This window comes from Anomalospiza imberbis, chromosome Z, assembly GCF_031753505.1.
Source record: "Anomalospiza imberbis isolate Cuckoo-Finch-1a 21T00152 chromosome Z, ASM3175350v1, whole genome shotgun sequence".
Lineage (NCBI taxonomy): Eukaryota > Metazoa > Chordata > Aves > Passeriformes > Viduidae > Anomalospiza > Anomalospiza imberbis.
The window spans coordinates 59657255-59678690 of NC_089721.1; the positions used below are offsets into that span (position 1 = coordinate 59657255).

Sequence of the window (21436 nt, forward strand, 5' to 3'; positions counted from 1 at the left end):
GAAAAAAAGCAGATGAATTATTGCAAAGCAGTTCTGTGCTAAGCAAGGTAGTTGAAAAATTAATGGTTTGCAGCTGCTGCTATATGGCTCCCTTCTGGTCACAGGGAAAAGCAGCAGGTGAGAGGAGTGGCATTGCACTTCTCCCTTGAAAAATGAGAAGCTGGGATGCAAGAGCAGACCACGCAAAGCGTGTACTGACCATCATGCTGAAGCATAATGGTGTGATGTAGTCAGGCAGTCAGCCTCAGCCATCTCACACACCAGTGTTGGGAGAAAAACCCCAATGTAGAGGATTTGCTAGTTAGTACAGAAAAAAAAAAAAAAAAAGCTGCTCAGACTTCACCAGCATTTGGCTTCCTACCTGAGAAGTTGCCCCCCAGGTCCAAAGAGAGGCACCCAATGCTCTGCAGAATCGACTTAATAGTCCAGACTTCACTCAACTTGCAATAGATATTTTTCACAATTTCTGAAGTATAAGTTAAACTTATTTCTAGTGATTGTCTCAGATCTACTTTTCTTCCCTGCTCAATCTCTCTGGCTTACCTTTTGGCCTTTCAGTTCAAAAGGCTCTCTTGCCCCTTAAATGGTACCTTCCTAAATATCCTTTCCTTGTACTGTCTCCTGAGAACTTAGCTTTCTCAAGAAGCCCATTTTCCCCACAGAATACAGATTCCTGCAACCCACTGCTTTATCAAGACACTTTTAAGACTTTCATCTTAAAAATAAATCCGTCCAGGTTGCATTTATAGTTTTCAGTTCAGTGTATGTAAACTTTTGCTTATCTGTATTCATCTCCAATCAAAGTCCTGCTATCACAGGGGATCGGCAAATGGCAGAAAAGAGTGGAGTATGAAAAGGTACAGGGCTAGAACAATTCAAAGGGTAGATAAAATTCTCATGATTTACTGTATTCTTAACAGAAAAGGGAAGCTGAAAAGCAGCAGACTGTGGTCTTTTATTTGGCAGAACTCCAAATTAATCTAGGTTAAGTGAAATGGAGAAGAGAGGACCATGGCATTTCCTAGGCACAATGCTATACGGTTTCTAATAAAATCATCATAATTTATATCCCCTTGCTTCTAAAACTTCCTCCTAATGAGAACCTGAAAATTCTAACCTGTTTGCACCCTCATAATTACACCCCTTTCTTCTAATCTACCATGATGCTATTCTCAAACACATCGCATGGTAGTACATTGAGAAATATGGAATGGAATGCTTTGGTTTAGCACTTCACTTTTTTTACATGATTTTCCACTACTTGCTCAGTGATGGTTTCATCTTCTTCAATATTTTTTTTAACCTTCTGGCCCACCAGATCAAAGATGCATTCTGGGGGAAATCCCTTCGGCTCTCCCACCTTCACCGTCAGCATGTCAAGTGTCAATATTGCACCTTCAGGAATTGCCACTTTTGCCACTACCGACTTTCCCAGCTACAGGGAGGGGGGAAAAAACAACATTGAAGTTAAATTTATTGCTAGCTTAGTATAACAAAAAAGGATAAAAAATATTCTGCAGTTATTTGAGAACAGGTTGTGTAGAACTGCCTTCACCATTATTTATTCCAAGATAATTTAGCATGGTTACTTTCACTGCAACTAGGCTGCCAGGAACATGCAGATGTTTCCTGAAACTGGATAGTGGCTCACTGGAATTTTTCAAAATCACAATGGAGGGAATCTGATTAGAATGACTGGTATTTTAGCTTAGTGTAAAAGCAGCTCATATACAATCATAGAGATATTATTCCTATTACTATTGCCAAGTACCTGGCACTGGTGAGGCCACAGCTCGAGTCCTGTGTCCAGTTCTGGGCCCCTGACTACAAGAAGGACATTGAAGTGCAGGAGTGAATCCAGAAAAGGGCCACAAAGCTGGTGAAAGGTCTGGAGCACAAGTCCTTTGAGGAGTGGCTGTTTAGCCTGGAGAAAACAAGGCTCAGAGGGGACCTTACCACTCTCTACAACTCCATGAAAGGAGGCTGTAGTCAGGTGGGGGTTGGTCTCTTCTCCCAGGCAGCAAGTAACAGAACAAGAGGAAATGGCCTCAAGCTGTGCTATGGGAGGGTTAGACTGGATACTAGGAAAAAATTCTTTTCTAAAAGGGTGATCAAGCACTCAAATAGTCTAGAACATGGAAGCAGTTGAGAAATGATACCTGAAGTTATTTAAAACATGTAGACATGGCACTTAGGAACATACATGGTTGGACTTGGCAGTGTTAAGTTGGACTGAATGACCTCATGGGTCTTTTCCAACCTAAATGATTCCATGCTGTTACTCAACTTAGTTAACCACTGGATTATAAACATAGAACTCTATTATAATCAAAACTGCCAACATTATGCAGTGTGAAATTTTTTAAGTGCAGAGGCAGAAACACTACTGCAATAAACAATTTGCAAGCTATTATTCTGATTATAGAATTATTAGCTATAGGTCTAAATTAGTTGCAGGTTTACACAAACCAAAATCAAAAGTTACCTTTTCATTGCAAGCCATTTCACAGGGCAAGAGTTGTTTGATTGGAGAACCCATTGCTTTTTCCACAGTACGGATGGCTTTCACTAACTCTGCCAGTTCATTTGGCTCCAGAGATGCTTGGTGGTCGCTTCCTTTCCATGTTTTGTCAAGAGTCACGTGGCGTTCCAGTACTTTAGCACCCATAGCAACAGCTGCCACTGAAATGGCTATGCCAGTTTCATGCCCCGAATAGCCAATGGGGATATCAGGAAATGCTGACTGATATGCCTTGAATCACAACAGAGTTGGTCTGAATTACCAAGGTAGCAGTTTCAAAGACAAAGCAAATTTAACAGTGGTAATTGCAGTGGACAAATAGTGTGCCATAAAACAAGCAGCTGGTTAAGCAGTTGGTTAAATTCAACAAGTCACACTGCATTACCGATCACCACATTCCAAATTTGACTAATATTATCAATACCAACAAGAAAAAGGAAGCATGTTCTCTTCTACAATCTACTTTTCTCCTTTTAACTCAGTTCTATTACTTAAGGTCTTCAAAGCCTGTATCCATTTATGTAACAGTAAAAGTATCCTATTTTTATCCAAGAACCCAGTGGATTGGTTAAACTTAATCTGTATCCAAAACAGATTTCTTTAATATTGTATTTAAAATCTGAAGCAATCTTTTTATCCATGTATAGAGAACAGTCACCAAATCCTAAAGGCACTTAAATGTAGCCATGTGGCATTCTATTAAAAATAACATACTATGTATACATAGATCTAAGGTAGTGCTTCAACACTGGACAGTTTGGGAAAACTTTCTTACATCACTATTTAGCATATCCAAGTAACATTTCAAATGAAGGAAACTACAGTAGGGTCGAATCAATTTTCTTCACGGCTGTGATAGTCACATGAAACTTTTTTATCAAAATTCTGGTCTAGCTCCCTATTTAGAATTACATTCTCACTTTATGCACCTTCTTAAAGGCAACAGTCTACATGATTTTTCTTAGCATGATAAACCATAGGGTTAACCTGTTAACATGTCATGTTCTCCTCTGTTGAACTGTGAATACTCCAGCAAAATCCTTTATCATATTCTTCAAAGATGAGTTCTGCTAAAAAAGGACCTGGTGGATCTTTTTACTTCAGTGTGAATTAGAGGAACGTGACACATCTTGTAACTTCTCAGAAGCAAATTCCAGCACACCTTAAGACCTGGAAGTTTATCTCATTAAAAGGACACTGCCCTTCTCTGCTACCCTACCGACAGCACGCTCTGGGTTACTCACTGACCGATATGACACGGAGATTGACGTCCTCTGGCTGAAGCGGGTACGCACTGGTGCACTGCAGGAAGCAGAAGTTTGGATTTATGGGCTTCACAATCTGATAAACCTGATGCATTGTGTTCATCGACTGCATCCCACTGGAAATCACCATTGGGCGACCTAGCCATTAGAAAATATGCACAAGTTTTGTCCTAGGTATACAAGAAAGCTACCCAAGATTAAATTAAATTCTTTAAGTAAATTAATTCAGTAAAACTAGAAAAGAATGCTGAGTAAAACTTTTTTTTTTTCGAAGTCTGAGGGTGAGTTTCTTTTAAAGAAACTTCAGATTTTTTCCCAAAAATCAACTGGAGGAAAAATATAATAACTGAGCTACTGATGTTCACCAAGATGGCTCAAAGAAAATGCTTACCTTTCTTTGCAGTCTTTTCCAAATATGGAAAATTATTTGTATCTCCTGATCCTACTTTGAAAAATGGAACATCCAGTTCATGTAGAAATTCCACAGCCATCTACAGAAGAAATCACTGTGTTTTAAAACTCCACTTCAGCTGGATAAAGGGATAAATAACTACTGTGTTTGGAAATAAACAACCTTTTAACATGGCAATGCTTAATTAAACAGGTCGGTATTATAGACATCTTCCCAAAAAACACTGCTCCTGAAGTAACATTTGCTATCTTGACAATTTTAGTTTCTGATTTCCCTCCAGGTGAATTATAATATGATGCCTTCTTTCATACTTCTATTTTAGTTCAAAGTTTTGACTGGGATCACTGTCTCAAGGCAGTCTCTGGTCACACCAGCTGTACATTCTGCTGCTTAGGGAGCTCCATCTCAGCTTGACGATGAACTTGTTGTCTATCACAACATTCTTGCTTTTTTTCTCTCTTTTTTAAAACACTACCAGAGAGAGCAACTACCTGCAGATGGAAGTCTGCCTGTTGAAGAAGAAATGTGATACAAGTATGCACACAGTTTCACTGCCACATATGTCCTGCAGGTCAGAAATATTAAGCCACAAAGTGTTTAAAACTACAGGTAGTAGAATAGATTCATCACACTAAAAACTTGTATGAGCATATTAAATAAGTACCAGAAAAAAAAACCCAAGTGCCCAAAAAGGGAAATCCAAAATTAGTTTGCTTTAAGGAGAGATACTACACAATAAAATATGCCAACGCAAAGACTATAAAACTGTTTATTTAAATGCTAATTATACTTGGCCTTTGTCTAAAAATATGAGTGCTATATTGAAGACAATTCAAGAATTATTAGAGGCTTCCTGAAAACAGGTATTACATCAGTAAGTAGCCTTTTAAAAATTAGCACTTTATTGGAAGAAAATTCCAAATCTATCACACGCAAGAGGTATTTAAATCCTCCATTCACCTCTGGGGAAAATAATGAAATTTTACCTATGCCCCCGATCAACCACCCACAAAGACTTTTAATTTCTTCAGCTCTTTCCTTGTTGCAGTTACATTTACTTAATGCCAGAAAAAGAATGCTTATGTCCATGAAGATAATCATGTCTTATGCAGTCTAATTTTTCTATCATCAGTATGATGGAGATTAAATTTCTTGTACCTCTGATGTATAACATCTCTCCATTAACTATTTAGTATCGTTTATTCAGATGCATTGTGTATAAAGACAATTAGTATTCTATATTAAAATGGTACAGATCTTATCTCAGGAGATGGCAAAAAATTAAATATTACAGGTAGACCTCGCATCTAAGGCCACTCTTCATTAGGTAAATATCTCTTGAAAATTAGCAGCTCTTCTTTAAGAGTTTCAAGAACCAGGAAGTAATTTCAAATAACAGGAATGACATTAAAGGGAGTGGTTCAATGAGATTCTGCTTTGTCTCCAGTACACACTGGAACAGAATAGATAAAGAAGTTATTCATAGGCATTTTTATTTATTTCACACATCACTGAAATAATTTCCTCATATAGATAAATACACAATTTAACCTCTTTGACATAACTGGACTTCCAGAGATTATGTTAAATTTACAGAAGTTAATGTATAAAAACTTTTGCGAGTTAATGTAGTCTTAAAAATTTTTATGTCAATTTATGCAATATTTTAGGTTCCAAACCCCTGTCTCGCAGAAACGCCACCAGAAATATTAGGAGTTGTGTAATGTAATTAGTGCTCAAAAAGAAGGCACAAACATGTATCACTTCTGTTAATTAGCTGATAAAGCCACACACAAGGGAGCACAGCAGAGAAAAAGAGGGATCTCAACAACAGAAAGTGATCTCAATGGCTGCCTATAAAAGGTGTTCTGTGGTGCACTACAGCCTTTAGAAACCAGAGGTTTTAACATCAAAGAAGGAATGTGGGGCTTTTTTCCTCCCCAAAGGCACGGTCTTTTAAGATCCCAGATACAGAAGTCCAAGATTCCTGGGTTCATTTACTCCTTTCTTAAAGGAGTGCATGTTGTTCAGTAGGTCTTCTAGATGTGAAGACAGCAATAAAAGAAACATCACCACACTCTCTTTTCACAGATCTATTTCTGAATCCGTGGCGCTGAGCTATTACCATATACATGAAACATATTTGTCTATCGTCAGATGAAGAGGGAGAACAGATAATAAGAAATAACACTGATATATCAGGAATTGTCTTTGATTGCAAGAGTGAGACACTGAATAGATTGCCTTAAAACATTAAGTAAATCACATCCTTGTCCTATCCTGGATATGTCTACTTCCAGAAAGCCAGGGACATTGCTCTGCTGGCCATATGCAAGAGAGGCTAGCTTACTTCTGGTAGGGTCTCTTTTAGTTTGGTTCTCTGTATTTTCTAGGCCACAGAGAAAAATGAATCTGTAATCTCTCATCTATACTGAAGTTCAAGTGTTACCTGACTTTTACAGCTTACGCATATCAACTGTATGTTGCATTTGTTAATTCTGTCACTACCATTATTCTGAGGCAAGTGACATGCAACAGCTTCAAGTATACATGTCTTAAGGGGGAACAGCAGCAGGAGTTTCACGGAGTTGTGAAGCTGGTGACTGACCCACTGGCAAAAATCAGTAAATGATTCAGCAGTAACAGGACAAGGTGCTGAGCCCCTCCATGAGATTAGTAAAAAAAATAGAGGCATAAACACTTCTGCTGCTTAGAAACACCACAGGGGATCTAGAAAACAATAAGGAGGGAGGAAAAAAAAAGAGGGAAATAATAGGGATTAGATCAAGAAAGGAATCTGGTTTAAATACAGAAGGAAGTTTGATGTGCTTGAAACCAACACACCAGACAACACTGGAGAGCAATCTGATTGCCATCTTGATCTACTCTCTCAAGCCTCAATTGTTGATGAAGGTCAAGATGAAACCTTGTCCCTAATATTTCTTACTGTGTATAAGTATCTCAACACAGATGGCAAGTCTTCCAAAATATTCAGCCAACCATTGTAGAGACACAGGTGAACAGGCAAATTACTCTATGTCTCTCAGTTAGAAATTGATTGTCCATATATTCTTTTTCTGTAAGAACTATTACACCTAAGTAAAACCCAACAGACACAATAGTCAGACTCCCCTTGTTGTTCCAGTATGGCTTACATACCTCATCCATGCCAGAAGCTGTGAAGAAAATGCCAATCTCCTCTGCATACTTCTTTAGCTCTCTATATTGGTCATGACTGAACTCCAAGTGGCGCTTGTGTTCCCCATAAGTCTTTCCCCAGGAGTGTTTAGAGGTGTAGGGCCTCTCTAAGGCTTTCTTGTTGAATTTGTACTCCAGTTCACTCTTCTGGAACTTAGCACAGTCTGCTCCGCAGTCCTGCAAAACAAGCTGGTGCACACTGAGTGGCAGTGCAAGTGAACCTGCACTCACCTAACTCTGAATGCAAGGCGTGAGTAACTGATGTGCTCATCTGTTGTGGAGTTTTCACATTATCATTACAGCAATCATAGAAACAGTAATGAACACAGAGTTACTGTGGACCTACACACACACGAACCCTTTTATTTCAAAGTCCTGATACACTTAGTAGAGCAGCAGTTCAGAGAAATCATATTAAACCTACAAAACTATTTAGCTATGCATGATGCTTATTTGAAGAGCTGACTTTTGTAGTGTTTTCCCCACATTGGCTGTCACTGATAATTTTACATTAAAAAGGACACAGGATTCTGTGGAACAAGGAGTATGTATCTGAAATAGAATCATGAAGGCTGGAAGAAACTTTTAAGGTCATTCAGTCCAACTATCCACCCAGCATCACCACAGTTACCTCTAGATCACATCACTAGCACCAGACACCTCCTGGAACAATTAATTTGAAGTCACACAGTGAAGACATGTCCTGATTAGAGCAGTCTCCACTTACACAGAACTGAATACACCATGCCCCAAGCAGTGATGATGTGTGATTTTCTATCTAATGGATATAACATCAAATTTGAAAGCAGTTTGGCTGTCTTACTGGATGACACAAGCTTTACTGCTATAAAGGTCTGATGTCAACCAAGTCAAACTGGAGGTTCATTAGAGACGGTTCAGCAGCCGCCTGATACATCCTAAATTCCCCATAAGCTCATGCCCCAGCTGTGGGGCTGCAGCCATGACACAAGATCACACAATGAATTAGCTGGAGAAGACCTCTGAGATCATCGAGTCCTTGAGGTGACTGAACACCGCCTTGTCAAATACACCATGGCACCAAGTGCCACGTCCGGTCTTTCCTTAAACTCCTCCATGGACAGTGACTCCACCACCTCTCTGAGCAGCCCGTTCCGATGTCTGTTCGGCCTTTTTGTGAAGAAATTCTTGCTGATGTCCAGCCTTAACCTCTGCGGCACAGCCTGAGACCACGTCCTCTCATCCTGCCACTAGCTGCCCGACAGAAGAGGCCGATTCCCACCTGGCCACAAGCTCCTCTCAGGGAGTAGTAGAAAGTGATAATGTCACCCCTGAGCCTCCTTTGCTCCAGGCGGAACAAGCACAGCTCCCTCAGCCGCTCCTCACAGGACAAACACTCCAGACCCTTCATCGAAGTCAAATGCAAGGGTCTCTCTGCAGACAATCCGTCTGGAATAAACCCAGGCCGCGCCCGGCGCTCTGGCTCACCCGCCTCCCCCCACGCGCACCTTGACCATGCGGATCATACGCTTGGCGATGTCCAGGTCGCCCTGGTGGTTCTGCCCGATCTCGGCGATGATGAAGCAGGGCTGGTCGCCGCCGACGCGCCGCCCGGGGCACAGCTCGAACGCCCGAGCCATGGCGAGATGGCGGCAGCCCCACGACCCGCCCGCGACTGCGCCGCCGCTCACCGGCCCCGCCGCGCCTCTTCCCAGCCGCACCAATAGGCGCCGATATTCCCGGTCTGGCCGCGCCTTCTCCCAGCCTCCGCAATCGGCGCCGCCGGCGGGCGCGGACTCCCTCCCCCAGGGCCACCTCCCCCCGGGAGGCCGGCAGGGGGCGCCGCGGCACCGCGCCCTCAGCGCTTCGCGTCTGCGCCCGCCGCAGGGACGGGGCCCCGCGGCCACGGCAGCAGCGTGGCGCCAGCTGGGCGCTGCAGCCAAGAGACCCTTAAAAACTTCCAGGGATGGTGACTCCACCGCCTCCCGGGAAACCTATTCCAGTGCCTGACCCCCCTGACAGTGACTTTTTTCTTTTTTCATAGTATCTAATCTGAATCTCCCCTGTCTCACCTTAAGGCCATTTCCTCTTGTCCTCTCACTGCAGGCCCGGCAGGAGACACCGACCCCCACCTCACTACACCCTCCTTTCAGGAGTTGTAGAGACTTGGTTCAGACAAAACTTTCCATGATACATGGAAATAAGTGGTAAAATGTGAAGCAATGGCTAAGGCCCCTTCTGAGATTATTTTACTCCAAAAACCTTCCCTGACTGACCCTTGTGACATTCTGGGCCTATCTGTGAGGTTTTTAATGGAGCTGAAAATCAGTAATTTCAATTGTTACAATTTTATGGTACATGTCTGGTGTTTTTTTGTTTGTTTATCTGGTTTGTTTTGTTTTGGGGAGTGATATGAAGTGGAGTTGAGTCTCACGGACACACAATGTTAATACTACAGTTACAGTACAGTAATTATTTTTGCTGGTATTGACTGTTCCCTGAGGAGAACTGCATCCTTCTGACAGACTGCAGTGACTGATTGAACACAACTAGCAGATTCTAAGCTGTGTAGTACTACATGAGAGATAGCCTAAGACATTGCCTCAATTTAAAATCAGAAATGGCCTTGATGAGTGATACACTGCAATATGCCAGTGGCTCTTGAAAAGGATGTTGTCTTTTCCAAAGGATTGAATTTTATAAATTATGGTGAGAACACCATATAAATATAATTTCTTTTCCTCTTTGTGTGACCAAGAATTGCAGACCATAGAAACATATAAAATGTTTGTATCTGTATAAAACCAGCCTGTTCTCTAGAAACAGGTCAGTTGCCTGAGGCTGTCTCATATAAGAGAAAGTTTCCTGACAACGGAACTCCTACTAACCATTTCTACTGGTCAATTACATTGACTACAGTCACAGGTGGATACAAATGCAAGCATAGATTTCTTAGAGGTGCTGAATGACTGTTACAGAAAGAGATCTGAGTAAAATACAGTCCCTATAAAAAGGTTGCATGTATGAAAATTTTTATGAAAAAATATATGAATTTTTTTTTTAATTTAAATGAAAATTTTCCAGAGAAAATATAGAAGGTATATGTACTGCAGGTATTAGTGATGTACCCCATATGGGCTAAAACAGTATAATTTCAGGAATTACATAGAGTTGAAAGCCATACTGTAGTCTGTTGAACTTTAGGATACTAAAAATTAACGATTTATGAAAACTGACAGTATTGGCTTTGCAAAACAATTTGTGAATGTAACCTTAATACTACTTGCATACAAACACTGAGAATAATTATAATGAAGTTTACCCCAAAAGTTTGCTGATTGAAAAAGCAGCTCCTTAAGTGTTCCTAAATTGTCGTATCTGAAGCAAGCCTCTAATGTGCTACGTTTCACTGAATTTTAGTTTACGCTGTAATATATGACCTACCCTATGATGCATTTCTTCAACTAAACTACATGGCTTGAGGCCAAAAGCTCAGTTTGTTCTTGTAGTTCCTTAGGTGCTCTAGGTTCTTCCTGCACAAACATTTACCACCAGCTCCACGGAACAGACACACCCTTCTTTCCTGGGGCAAGTTCCTTGTTCAGTCATCAGGTAAAGAAGCAGGAAAAAAAATGCCTCCAGAACACAAGTAATTAACTCTTGGAATAATTCTGCAATGACATAATAACATTTGTCTAGTATAGCCTAAAAATGAGAGAAGATTGAGCCTCTGTGCTTTTAATTATTTGGTATTAAAGCAGTAGAATGGAAGGAAAGATGACACACAGAGATATATATATATATACACATATATAAATATTTCTAATGTAAAGCACTAAAGTCAAATAATAATAGTACAGAAACTGTGAAATTTTCCAAACCAGGCAGTTTTACACTCCCTAACACTTCCTAATGAAGGTCAGGGCACAATAATTCCAACATTGAATTCTGTGAAACTGTGTTCCTCTGTGATGTCTAAAACCCTGGTTCTGCTGCAGGTTTGTCTTTCATTTCAGTGGGAGAGCCAACTCACACTGAGGATTTGATGGATGTATTACAGACAATAATGAGAAGCATACAGAGAACACATTGGAATACTTCCAGCTGGAAGGCACCTACAATGATTGTTTAGTGCAATTGCTTGACCATTTCATGGCTTGTCAGTGTGATGATTGTCACACTCATAGTTATCACACTAGGCAAACTGAATTTACATGCAGTAATGCTTTATTCAGGAATTACAGAGCTTGAGACAACCAGTGCATGTAGATTATGTAGTCAGACACAGACTTCTGTACAGCCCTAAAACTTGACTGGCACGATAAAAGATATTTGAAGAGCCTTGGTCCTTGAAACAGATGATATGCTTGCAGCTTTGATATAGTTTTTAGGAAGAAAATTCCATGAAAATCCAGTGATGACAACCATTTGCCAGCAGCAATTCCTTTCAAATATCAAGATCTAGTACATTTCAAAAAAGCTTGACTTTGTCAGTGAATTTTAATTCTCTGGTCTCCTTTCCTTGGATGATATACTCTGCAATTCTGGGGGTGTTAACTGCCCATGGCCACATAATCTGTCTGTTTTATTCATAAACAGTGCATAATCTGCATGCATTTGCTGTTGATTGCTTCCTTGTGCTCCTTGTTATGTCTAAAGAACTTAAGATTATTCTTAAGTTCTTTTTAAGATTATTCTTAAATTCTTATTGATTGTTATGTCAGCACTTAAGATTCTAATTGTCAAGAACCAGAAGCAGACTGCCAGTGAGATGGTTATAGTTTCGTGGTCTCTGTTTTTTGCCTGTGCACATATTTTCAAGGTCCCTGGTATTATCCCACACTTAAACTCTACATCATAAGAAAAGACACCTGGTACCAATTTCAGTTTGCACTGAGTAAATTCACTCAAACTAATAACAAACCTAACAGCCCACCAGTTCTTGTGGCCTTGCAATGCTAGCATTAGTTTTCTTACTAGCAATGACAGTATAATTTTTTAATTGGGCCATCCAGGCCATAGGTGACAGGAGTACATCTGCTTGTGGTGATAGCAAGAATTTGATTTCTGTTGATTCTATTTATTTCAGCCCAACATTTGAATTTTAGTTTCCACACAAGTTCTGAAAAGCTAAGAAGACCAGTATGTTTCCCTTTTGCTGTGACCAACTTTCTCATGCAACATGTGTAGTATGAATGCGTCCAGATGTGCTAATAGTTCAGTAAATTATAATAATGGATTGACTTGTCCTTTCACCAGATTTTGTGGAGTTTAAGTAACTTTAAACAACTTTCACAGGAAGACGTGAGAGATGGAGATTGCATACAATATTTGGGAGGGGTGGCTGGGATGATGTGAATGAGACAACTCTTACTGACAAACAGTGATTAAGGGTTACAGAGGCAGGAAGGGATTCAGAAGGGAAAAGATATAAGGAGAAACTAGGGAAGAATGACAGAATAAATTGATACTGTCTGTTACTGGGCCAGTGGATTGCTGAGAATGCTGTGAAGCCCAAATATATGAGGAGCATAAGAAGCTGGACTGAAAGTTGTAGGGTACTGGTTTAATGAGAAATGCTGCTGGAAGTAGCAGCTGGGGGGACTGAGTCATGAAAATCAGAGCCTTTCCCTAGTGCTATGAGTAATATAAGACAAATGGGGCTATAAATAAGGGGTCTGCATGAGAAGAAGGCAGATGATGTTAAACATCATTTTTTCCCCTAAAAAATCACAAGCAAAGGACTATGATCCATTAGAACATATTCAAAATTGGTAAAGATTTAGAATTTAGCTGGAGGCCTACCTAGAGTATATTTTCTCTTTCCTTCTGCACAACTGTTTTCTCTCCTTCAGTTATTTCCTGAGCTGAAGGGACAGATATCTCTATGTTCCACCCCTCTTTGTATCACTGGGGTGTACTGGCTTGCAATTATTAATTTGACAAGACACATGATCAGGGCTATGACACAAAGTACGTGTTTAGGGCTATACAACCCTCAAATGATAGAGGTTGCTAGTTTTAAGATTTTTCAGTCAACATTTTTGCCCCTTTCAGCATACTTAGTGAACAGTCAGTAAAATACCCCCCTCAAGAGCAGTCTTGTCCCAGACTGTACCAGATGTACTGGAGGTGACTGTCCTAGTCTGTATATCCTGTGTTTTACAAGACAGCAGGGAAACAGTGACCAAAGTTTTAGGGAAGAGAAAGCTGGTCCCTAAATCAGCCAGTTCTGTGTCACTGTTTTTGCTATCAAATTGCTGGATGATAACTGGGCTGATCACTAAAATAAGTTTTTCATATCTAATTGTCAAACTGAATTATTTTAGCTGGCTTATTCAAGGCATTATTGTTTAGTTTACAGATCTGTTGAATTCTTACAGCTATAAATCAGTATGAGAAATATGCTGAACTAACACAATACCTATATAAAATACCTGGTCTTTGGTGTCTCTGAATTGACATTTGGAATGAGTAGACACCATCCAGTCTAATCTGGTTGTACTTCAGTTCTACTCTGTAGGAGCAGAGGAGGGAGGAGAGCATACTCGGTACATTTAGGGCAGAGACAGAGAGGACTAATACTCTCACTTTTCTGAGAGGTGTGTAAATGTAAATTATTACTTTAAGAAGCTTCCACATGATTGTAAAAGGTGTAAGGACAGAAATAATACATCTGTTGTCAGAGAACAGTTAAAAAGTGTGTGATGCAGAAACTCGTGACACACAGAACAATGAGAATAAACAGAATGTTTGTCAGCTTAGCTTGGGGCTGTCAGTCCTGCCTCAGTGGTGCTATAGGAGTGCCAGTCTGCATCTCAGCCTCCTGGCCTGCCTGGATGACATCACTCATCATTGACCTGCTCATCACTACAGTCTGGGGGATGAGGTCATAGCCAAAGCCATTCTCAGCTGGTTTGTACATGTTAGTCACAAGTTACCACTGTAAGACGCACATCTTGCATCTGGATCCAGTTGCTTTCCTCCAGCAGATCAGAGCTCAGGTGTGCTATTGCAAGGAAATAGATCTCTAACACTTCCAAGTATTAGAAAGAAAACTGAACTGACTGGAAAAATAAGCATTCACATAGATGCTACTGCCTTGATTAGCCAGGGGAAGAAAAAATCGAGTTAATGTATTTTGATTATATAAGACAGCTGAATGGGTGCTTTCTATGTGTTCAGAATGTAGATTACTTTGACACTTAAATAGGGGAAAGTGGTGCAATACCTCACCTTCTGTATAGAATTCAGTCATAAACCCTTTGCTGTTTTATGGGGGAAATGAGAAGATTTTGGCGGATCTAAGAGCTTCAAAAGAGCTTCAAAAGCTCTTGACTACCCAGTTTTCCACATAGTCAAACTACCTTTCAAAATTCTTTTAAAAATTAATTTAAAAGGTAAAAAAACACCCCTTTGTCAATAAAGAATGGCTTTCTCTTCTACCAGAGCCTTCTTAACTTCCTTACCTTGCAACAGTCTGCAGTAAATTATGATTTCTACTCAATATGCGCTTCAACAATCCCTGTATTTCAAGTGACTGTCATTTATTAAGGTTCAATTAAACTATTAAAAACAAACAAACAAACAAAACAAAACAAAAAAAAAAAAAAAAAACCCACACTTTGAAAAGCAGTTTACAGCAGAAATAGAATTAAAGAGTTACTTTTATTTATACTTGAGTGGTTTTTATGCAGTCAGGTTCTTCTCAACTTTTTGTGACCTGTGTTGGGTTTGGGCAAGTTAAAATATTCATTCTGCCCCTCATGGAATGCTTTTGTGTCTGTAAATCAAATCCAGAAAAGGCCACTGGGAAGGAAGCCGACAGGACTGTAATACATGAAAGAAGTGGTAGATTATTTGCTAATACTTCAATTAGTTTTGCTACTTTAGGAGCTGCAGAAGTTCCACATTCAGAAGTGATACTAAAATACTAAGACAATGTATTGTGAAGTAACCTTGGGAATCCAGACTGTAGAACAAAAACGTAATACAGATTGTCCTGGATTGAAAATGTGTTCCAGAAATACCTGCAAATAGGTACTTTTTTATTCTGCCCCTACATAGGGCTTTTTCTTCCTGATAATTAATGAGTTTTGTGCCAAGAAGTAAAAGGGACCCTTGAAGCACATTCTCCCTTATTATTTCATACACCTCTCAGAACACCACAAAAATGCTGACTTCACCATCTTTATGTAAATGCAACATGCTATAAGAGTTTTTCCTGTGCATTTCCTCTGACTCCTTTTAGCAAAGCTGATGCTCTTAAGAAAACAAATGGTAAGGCATCAAAAACCTGGTTCCAGTTTTTCTTTTGTTTCTGAGGAAGTAATGATCCATGGGGAGTCACATACTACTGTTTCAACTATCAGAAAGACACCTATCTACACTGGATTGTATGTACCTAAATCAAACTCTCCACCTTGGATTATGAGTAAATTTGGAGCACCTTATTAGGTCTGTTGAAATAAAACAATCCTCACCTTCAAGAATCTCAAGGTTCCGCAACCAAGTAGGTTGAGAAATTGTCTGGAGCAAAGAAACTTTCCCTGGGTGGAGAAGGACCAGTTTAAGGAGCACATAAACAAATAGGCCTTACATACTCTGCCAATGACAAAGCTGACTGATGTCTCTGTGAGTCCAGCCTTGATAGTCTTTGAAAGGCCATGGCAACTGAGGTTGTCCCTCAAGACTGGAAGAGAGCAAGTGTTACACCCATCTTCCAGAAAGTCAAAAAATAACATCTCCAGAGCAACAGGCTTCAGGTGAGCCCCTGAAAAGATGACTTAGCAACTAATCCTGGATACCATTTTCAATCTGAGGAAGGACAAAAAGTCATCAGAAGTAGCCGCCATGCACTTATGGAAGGAAAGTCATGCTTAGCCAGCTTGATAACCTTCCACAGTGAGTTGCCTGGCCTGCTGCAAGAATGGAGAGCAATGAGACATTGTTTACCTTGTCTGTAATAGGGTTTTAATGCTGTCTTTCACAATGTTCTAACAAGACAAGCTGACAAAGTATGGGATAAATAAATGGATACTGAGGTGAATTGAAGATTATCTGAGCAATCAGGTCCAGAGGTTGTGATATGTAGCACAAAATCAAGCTGGAAGCAAGTTCACTAGCATTATACTTCAGGGAATGACAGTGGGGCCAGTACTGTTGAAGTTCTTCATTAACAACCTGGATGGTGGAGCAGAGTGCTGCTACAGCAAGTTCACATATACAAAACCAGGAGGAGTGACTATTACATCAGAGGGTTGTGCTACCACTGAGAGGGACTTTGGTAGGCTGGAGAATTGGGCAGAGGGGAATCTCATAGAGCTCAGCAATGGGAAACACAAAGTCTTACAATGGGATAAGAATAATTCCATCCATCAGTACATTCTGGGGTCCGGAGAATAGCTTGGCAAGGAAGGGCCTTGGGGTCTTTGGGAGCAAGAAGCTTATTATCTACCAGCAATATGCCCTTATGATGAAAAAGGCCAACAGCATCCTGGGCTTCACTAGGAAGACCACTGCCAGCATGTGAAAGAAAGTGATCCTTCCTCTGCATTCAGCACATCAGTTTTGGGCCCACAGAACAAGACATGGACATACTGGAGTGAGTCTAGGGCAAGACAACAAAGATTATTAAAGGACTGAAGTACTTTTGTGTTAAGAAGAGGCCCACTGTATCCATACAAAATGTTGGCAAGACTTTACCTTCATGGTATTGCTTACTGTATAATTAATATTCATATAATTTCAAGTATCTTGACCCTGTATTTACAAATCTGCCTCTTTATACTATTCTTGACATATTACTTACTACTGTCCTGCTCTGGCAGTCTAACCCTCCACTCCGTTCATCTTTGAGCAGCTCTGTGCTTCCCTTAGGTAGGGAAAAATGTCTATTCTCTGCTTACTCAGATTGTTTGAATACCTTGCACAGCTGTGATGATTAGACACAGCTGTCAGAGCAACAAAAAAGCAGCATAACACTACATATTTATTAGTTGTAGGTATGGTCCTTATTTTACTGACTACTGGCTGTTCCTTGGAAAGCAGCTGCACCTCTTATCTTGGGATGTTTGAGTTTAACAGTGTGCACACTACCAGCATGACCCCATCTAATTACATTATCATGGCAGCAAATCAGCTTGATAAACTGAAAGCAGTGTGTCTTGCCATGGTACTGGAGGTTTTGTATCAGAAGACATGCTTGTCAATATACAAGTGAAGTAAGGGTGGGCCACTTCAAACCCTCCTGCCTTGCAGGTGACTTGGTGCACCCCAGGAGCCTCTCTCATGAAAAAACTGCCTTTCTTCTGGGGATAAGAACTACATATTTTTAAAGGCTGGCTTCTCTCGTATGTTGTAGCAATAACCATGTCTCCAGTTTGATTATCTGAATAGGAGAATTGCTCTTTGATCTTCCTAGGTAGTCAGGGTGGGCAGATGGCTTATTTAAACTGCTACTGTCAATATGGGTTATAGACCCTGGCTTGGCTTTAAATCCAACCCCATCAAAACAAGGTGCACAGCTGCAGCATGACTGCAGTGCAGATGGGCTTGAATGGCAGTGATGTGTACAAATGTTTTCTTTGTGGGCTTTAGTTTTCATAAACCCATTTAGTAGAACTGTTAATTTTAGCTGTAAGTGCCCAAGTCAGGGTATGTGCAGTGACCTTTAAAAATCTGCTTTGAGGGACCTTCCAGACTGATGTGATGTGCAGGTTAGCTGTTGTGGAGCAGACTGATGCTGGTAGCTTTATGTGCCTCTCAAACCAGTTCCTTTTGGTTTTTGTACCTTGCAAAGGAGTGGCAATCTGACCCCAAGAAGGCACCATCTTTCTGATACAGGAGTCTAGTTATAAAATACTAGGTTCTCATAAGTGAAAAGCTGGGAGGTTTTTCTAACTTCTGTCTATAGCTTGCTTGAAAGTTGCTAGCCATCAGCAGTCTGAGGAGACCTCTTAACTGGTTTCAGTGGTATTGGACCAAGTCTTAGTCATTGTGTGCTCTCACCTTTGCTTGCTGCCAGCTGTGGGCTCTTGTGCAGGGAGCTTCTAGCTAGAGAGTTTTCCTGAGAAGTGATTCATGTCCAGATGTCAGCTGTGCAATGCCTTTCTCATTTGCATACTTACAGAGTGTTTTAAGGACTTGCATTTTAATTTTTTTTTATCTAAAAACATCTGTTCTACTACTTATTTAATTTCTTAAATCAAAAACATTGTGAAAGAGTCAGAGAAATCCCACTACCCTGTTGCAATAACTTTCTTAATGTTGGAAGTGCAGAGTTGCAAACCCATATTTTCATAAATGCTCAAAACCATATTTTTATACTACTTCTGAACCAAATCTCAGTACATATAGAAACTGGAATTAAATTTTATAATCTTTTAAAGAATGGAGAGAAACAGAACAATCCTGACACTCCTTTGTAGTCATTTTGCCTCTTCATATTTCTGTAAGGGTTTATTCTGTAATATTTCTGTAATAAACTCTTCACCTCAGTGTGACACATCAACAAACCACTACGGATGAATGACAAAGGGTATGCTACTCTTATGTTTTGTTCTACTCTCTAAGGAGTAACATCTGCCTTTGGAAAAGGAGGTATCTTGACTTCTTATACAGGGTAAGAAAGCAGAAAAATAATAATAGCTTTGTCAGTGCAAGAACACTTCATAATGCATCTGAATGATAGATAACATAAAAATTTTTGAATTCATCATCAAAACAGATCTAATGGCTCACTGTATTTTCCTTTGCATCTAAAGCAATAACATTCAGTTACTCATTCCGATAGAACACAGAAAATAATTTTCTTGGGCCATTTGAAAAATTGCAATTCTGCTTATATTTCATATTCCTTAATCCCTATTCTGCTATTTTTAGACAAGCAAGTAACCGGATTTGCTTTTCATTTTAAATCACAACATCCTACTTGTGTTTGTGCCATCAGAAATCCCCCAGAGGGCTAAGAGACAGTGGTAATGCAAAAAAGGAAATAGCTAGACAGTCATCCAACATTCACTAGTCATAGTTAACGGGAAGCAGTGCACTATTCGTTCATTTACATATAAGGAAAGAAGAGTGATGAAAATGAATGTGGGAGTATCTTTTTAGAAGAACTTGTGGAACAAAGTCAGCAAGTTTCTGTGAGAGCGTGGCATACACTTCATGATGGCATTTAATTTTTATCATCTCCTGTTGTGATTTATGGGCCTGCTTACTGCTATTGTTTTTAATTATTTAGCTTTCCCATGGCAGCTGGAGATTATTTAAAATAAATAACCTTGCTGTTTTTCCATGAGAGACTAAATACAGGAGTGTCTAGCCTCCTGCCATACCAGATTCTGAGTTTTCATAGGAAAAACTAGGCACGTGTTTTATTTGACAAAATGGGGTGAAGGGAGCTCTCTGTCATGCTACAGGAATTTACTTGTGCTTTTTTTCCTCTAGCAAATTATATTGATGGGGGAAAAGGTGTAACTGAGCATGTGATTTATCTCTCCCATTAAATTTACATGGGAAACAACTGTCTTTCAGAGTTAATTTTTTCTCTGAATTTGGCCTCCTTCTGAAATATGTCTGAACCCTTGTTTGGGATTGTAACATAAGCCTGGATGGCATTACCTCTAATATTTCGTGAAACATACAGACTTATAGGCAACATGTAAGCGGAATTAAACAAGTACCTCTTGCAGCAACTGCCCCAGCTTGAGGGCTGCCAGCATCACTTTCTCCTTTTTTACAGAAGTATTTTCCCCTCCTCTCTGCTATGCCAATAAACTACATGCATGGCCAGCAGGTCAAAGGAGGTGAGTGTCCCTGTCTCTGCTCACGTGAGACCCCACCTGGAGTACTGCACACAGTTCCAATGCCCTCAGTGTAAGAAAGACATGGAACTGTTGGAGCAAGTCCAGAGGAGGCTATGATGTTGGTAGGTGGACTGGAGCACCACCCCTAAAAAGACAGACTGAGGAAGCTGGGTCTGCTCATCCTGGAGAAGAGGAGGTTGTGCAACCTCCTACTATCTGAAGGGTACTTCAGGGGAAACTGGAGAGGGAGTCAGTGTCAGGAACTGTAGTGACAGGACAAGGGATAATGGGTATAAACTGAAACGGGGAAATTTAGGTCAGATATTAGGAAGAAATTATTTAGTCTACTGGCAGGGAGACACTGGAACAGGTTGCCCAGGGAGGTAGTGGATGCCCCAATCCTGGCAGTGTTGAAGCCAGGTTGGATAAGGCCTGGAATAATCTGCTCTAGTGGAAGGTGTCCCTGCCCAAGGCAGCAGGGGTTGGGACTAGATGATCTCTTAGTCCATTCTAATCCCTTAACATTCTACAACTGTATGATAAGACAGATACAGGAACATTATCTAAGTAACTGTCAAAAAAATTGTATCAGAAATCACTGCCCTTCCAATGAACATTTTGCCAACACATGCTTCCTGAATTTACACTGACCTCATTAATGTGTATAAATATCTAAAGTCAGGGGTGTCAAGAGCATGGAGCCAGGCTCTTCTTGGTGGTGCCAACCTCTAGGACACAAGACAACTGTCAAAAACTGATGCACAGTAAATTCCACTTGAGCACGAGAAAGAGCTTTACTGTGTGGGTGACTGAGTGTTGGAACAGATTGTCCAGAGACGGTGTGAAGTCTCCCTCGCTGGAGATATTCACGAACCATATAGACACAATCCTGTGCCAAATGCTCTGGGATAACCCTGCTTAAGCAGGGAGGTTGAACCAGATGACCCACTGTGGTCCCTACCAACACCTTCTGTGTTTCTGTGACTTAAGCTTCCCTGTGTCAGACAGAAGACACCCAAAATCACGAAAGATGTTTGACACAACCGGTATTTTGCACGTATTCTGCGGGTTCGAATTTGTCTCCAAGTTGCCGACGGTCCCAGCGGAGCGCCTCTGCTTTGGCAGGCTGGCAGAGGCGACCCCGGACCGGCCACAGCCCGAGGGAGAGGATCCCGAGGGAGCGGATCCCGAGGGAGCGGATCCCGAGGGAGGGGAGCCCGCTCGTGCCACCTGGTTCTCCGGGCACCGGGGC

General features: G+C 40.7%; 1 protein-coding gene across 1 annotated transcript; it reads right to left on the reverse strand.

Moving 5' to 3' along the window:
* Nucleotides 1-935: 935 nt before the first annotated feature.
* Nucleotides 936-9089, reverse strand: NANS (N-acetylneuraminate synthase). Its single transcript, XM_068175986.1, has 6 exons — nucleotides 8884-9089; nucleotides 7358-7573; nucleotides 4178-4277; nucleotides 3770-3924; nucleotides 2486-2752; nucleotides 936-1435 (listed from the first exon to the last, which is right to left on the reverse strand). The coding sequence occupies exons 1-6, from the start codon at nucleotides 9013-9015 to the stop codon at nucleotides 1226-1228; spliced, it is 1080 nt and encodes a 359-aa protein (XP_068032087.1). The 5' UTR covers nucleotides 9016-9089; the 3' UTR covers nucleotides 936-1225.
* Between the last annotated feature and the right edge of the window lie 12347 nt (nucleotides 9090-21436).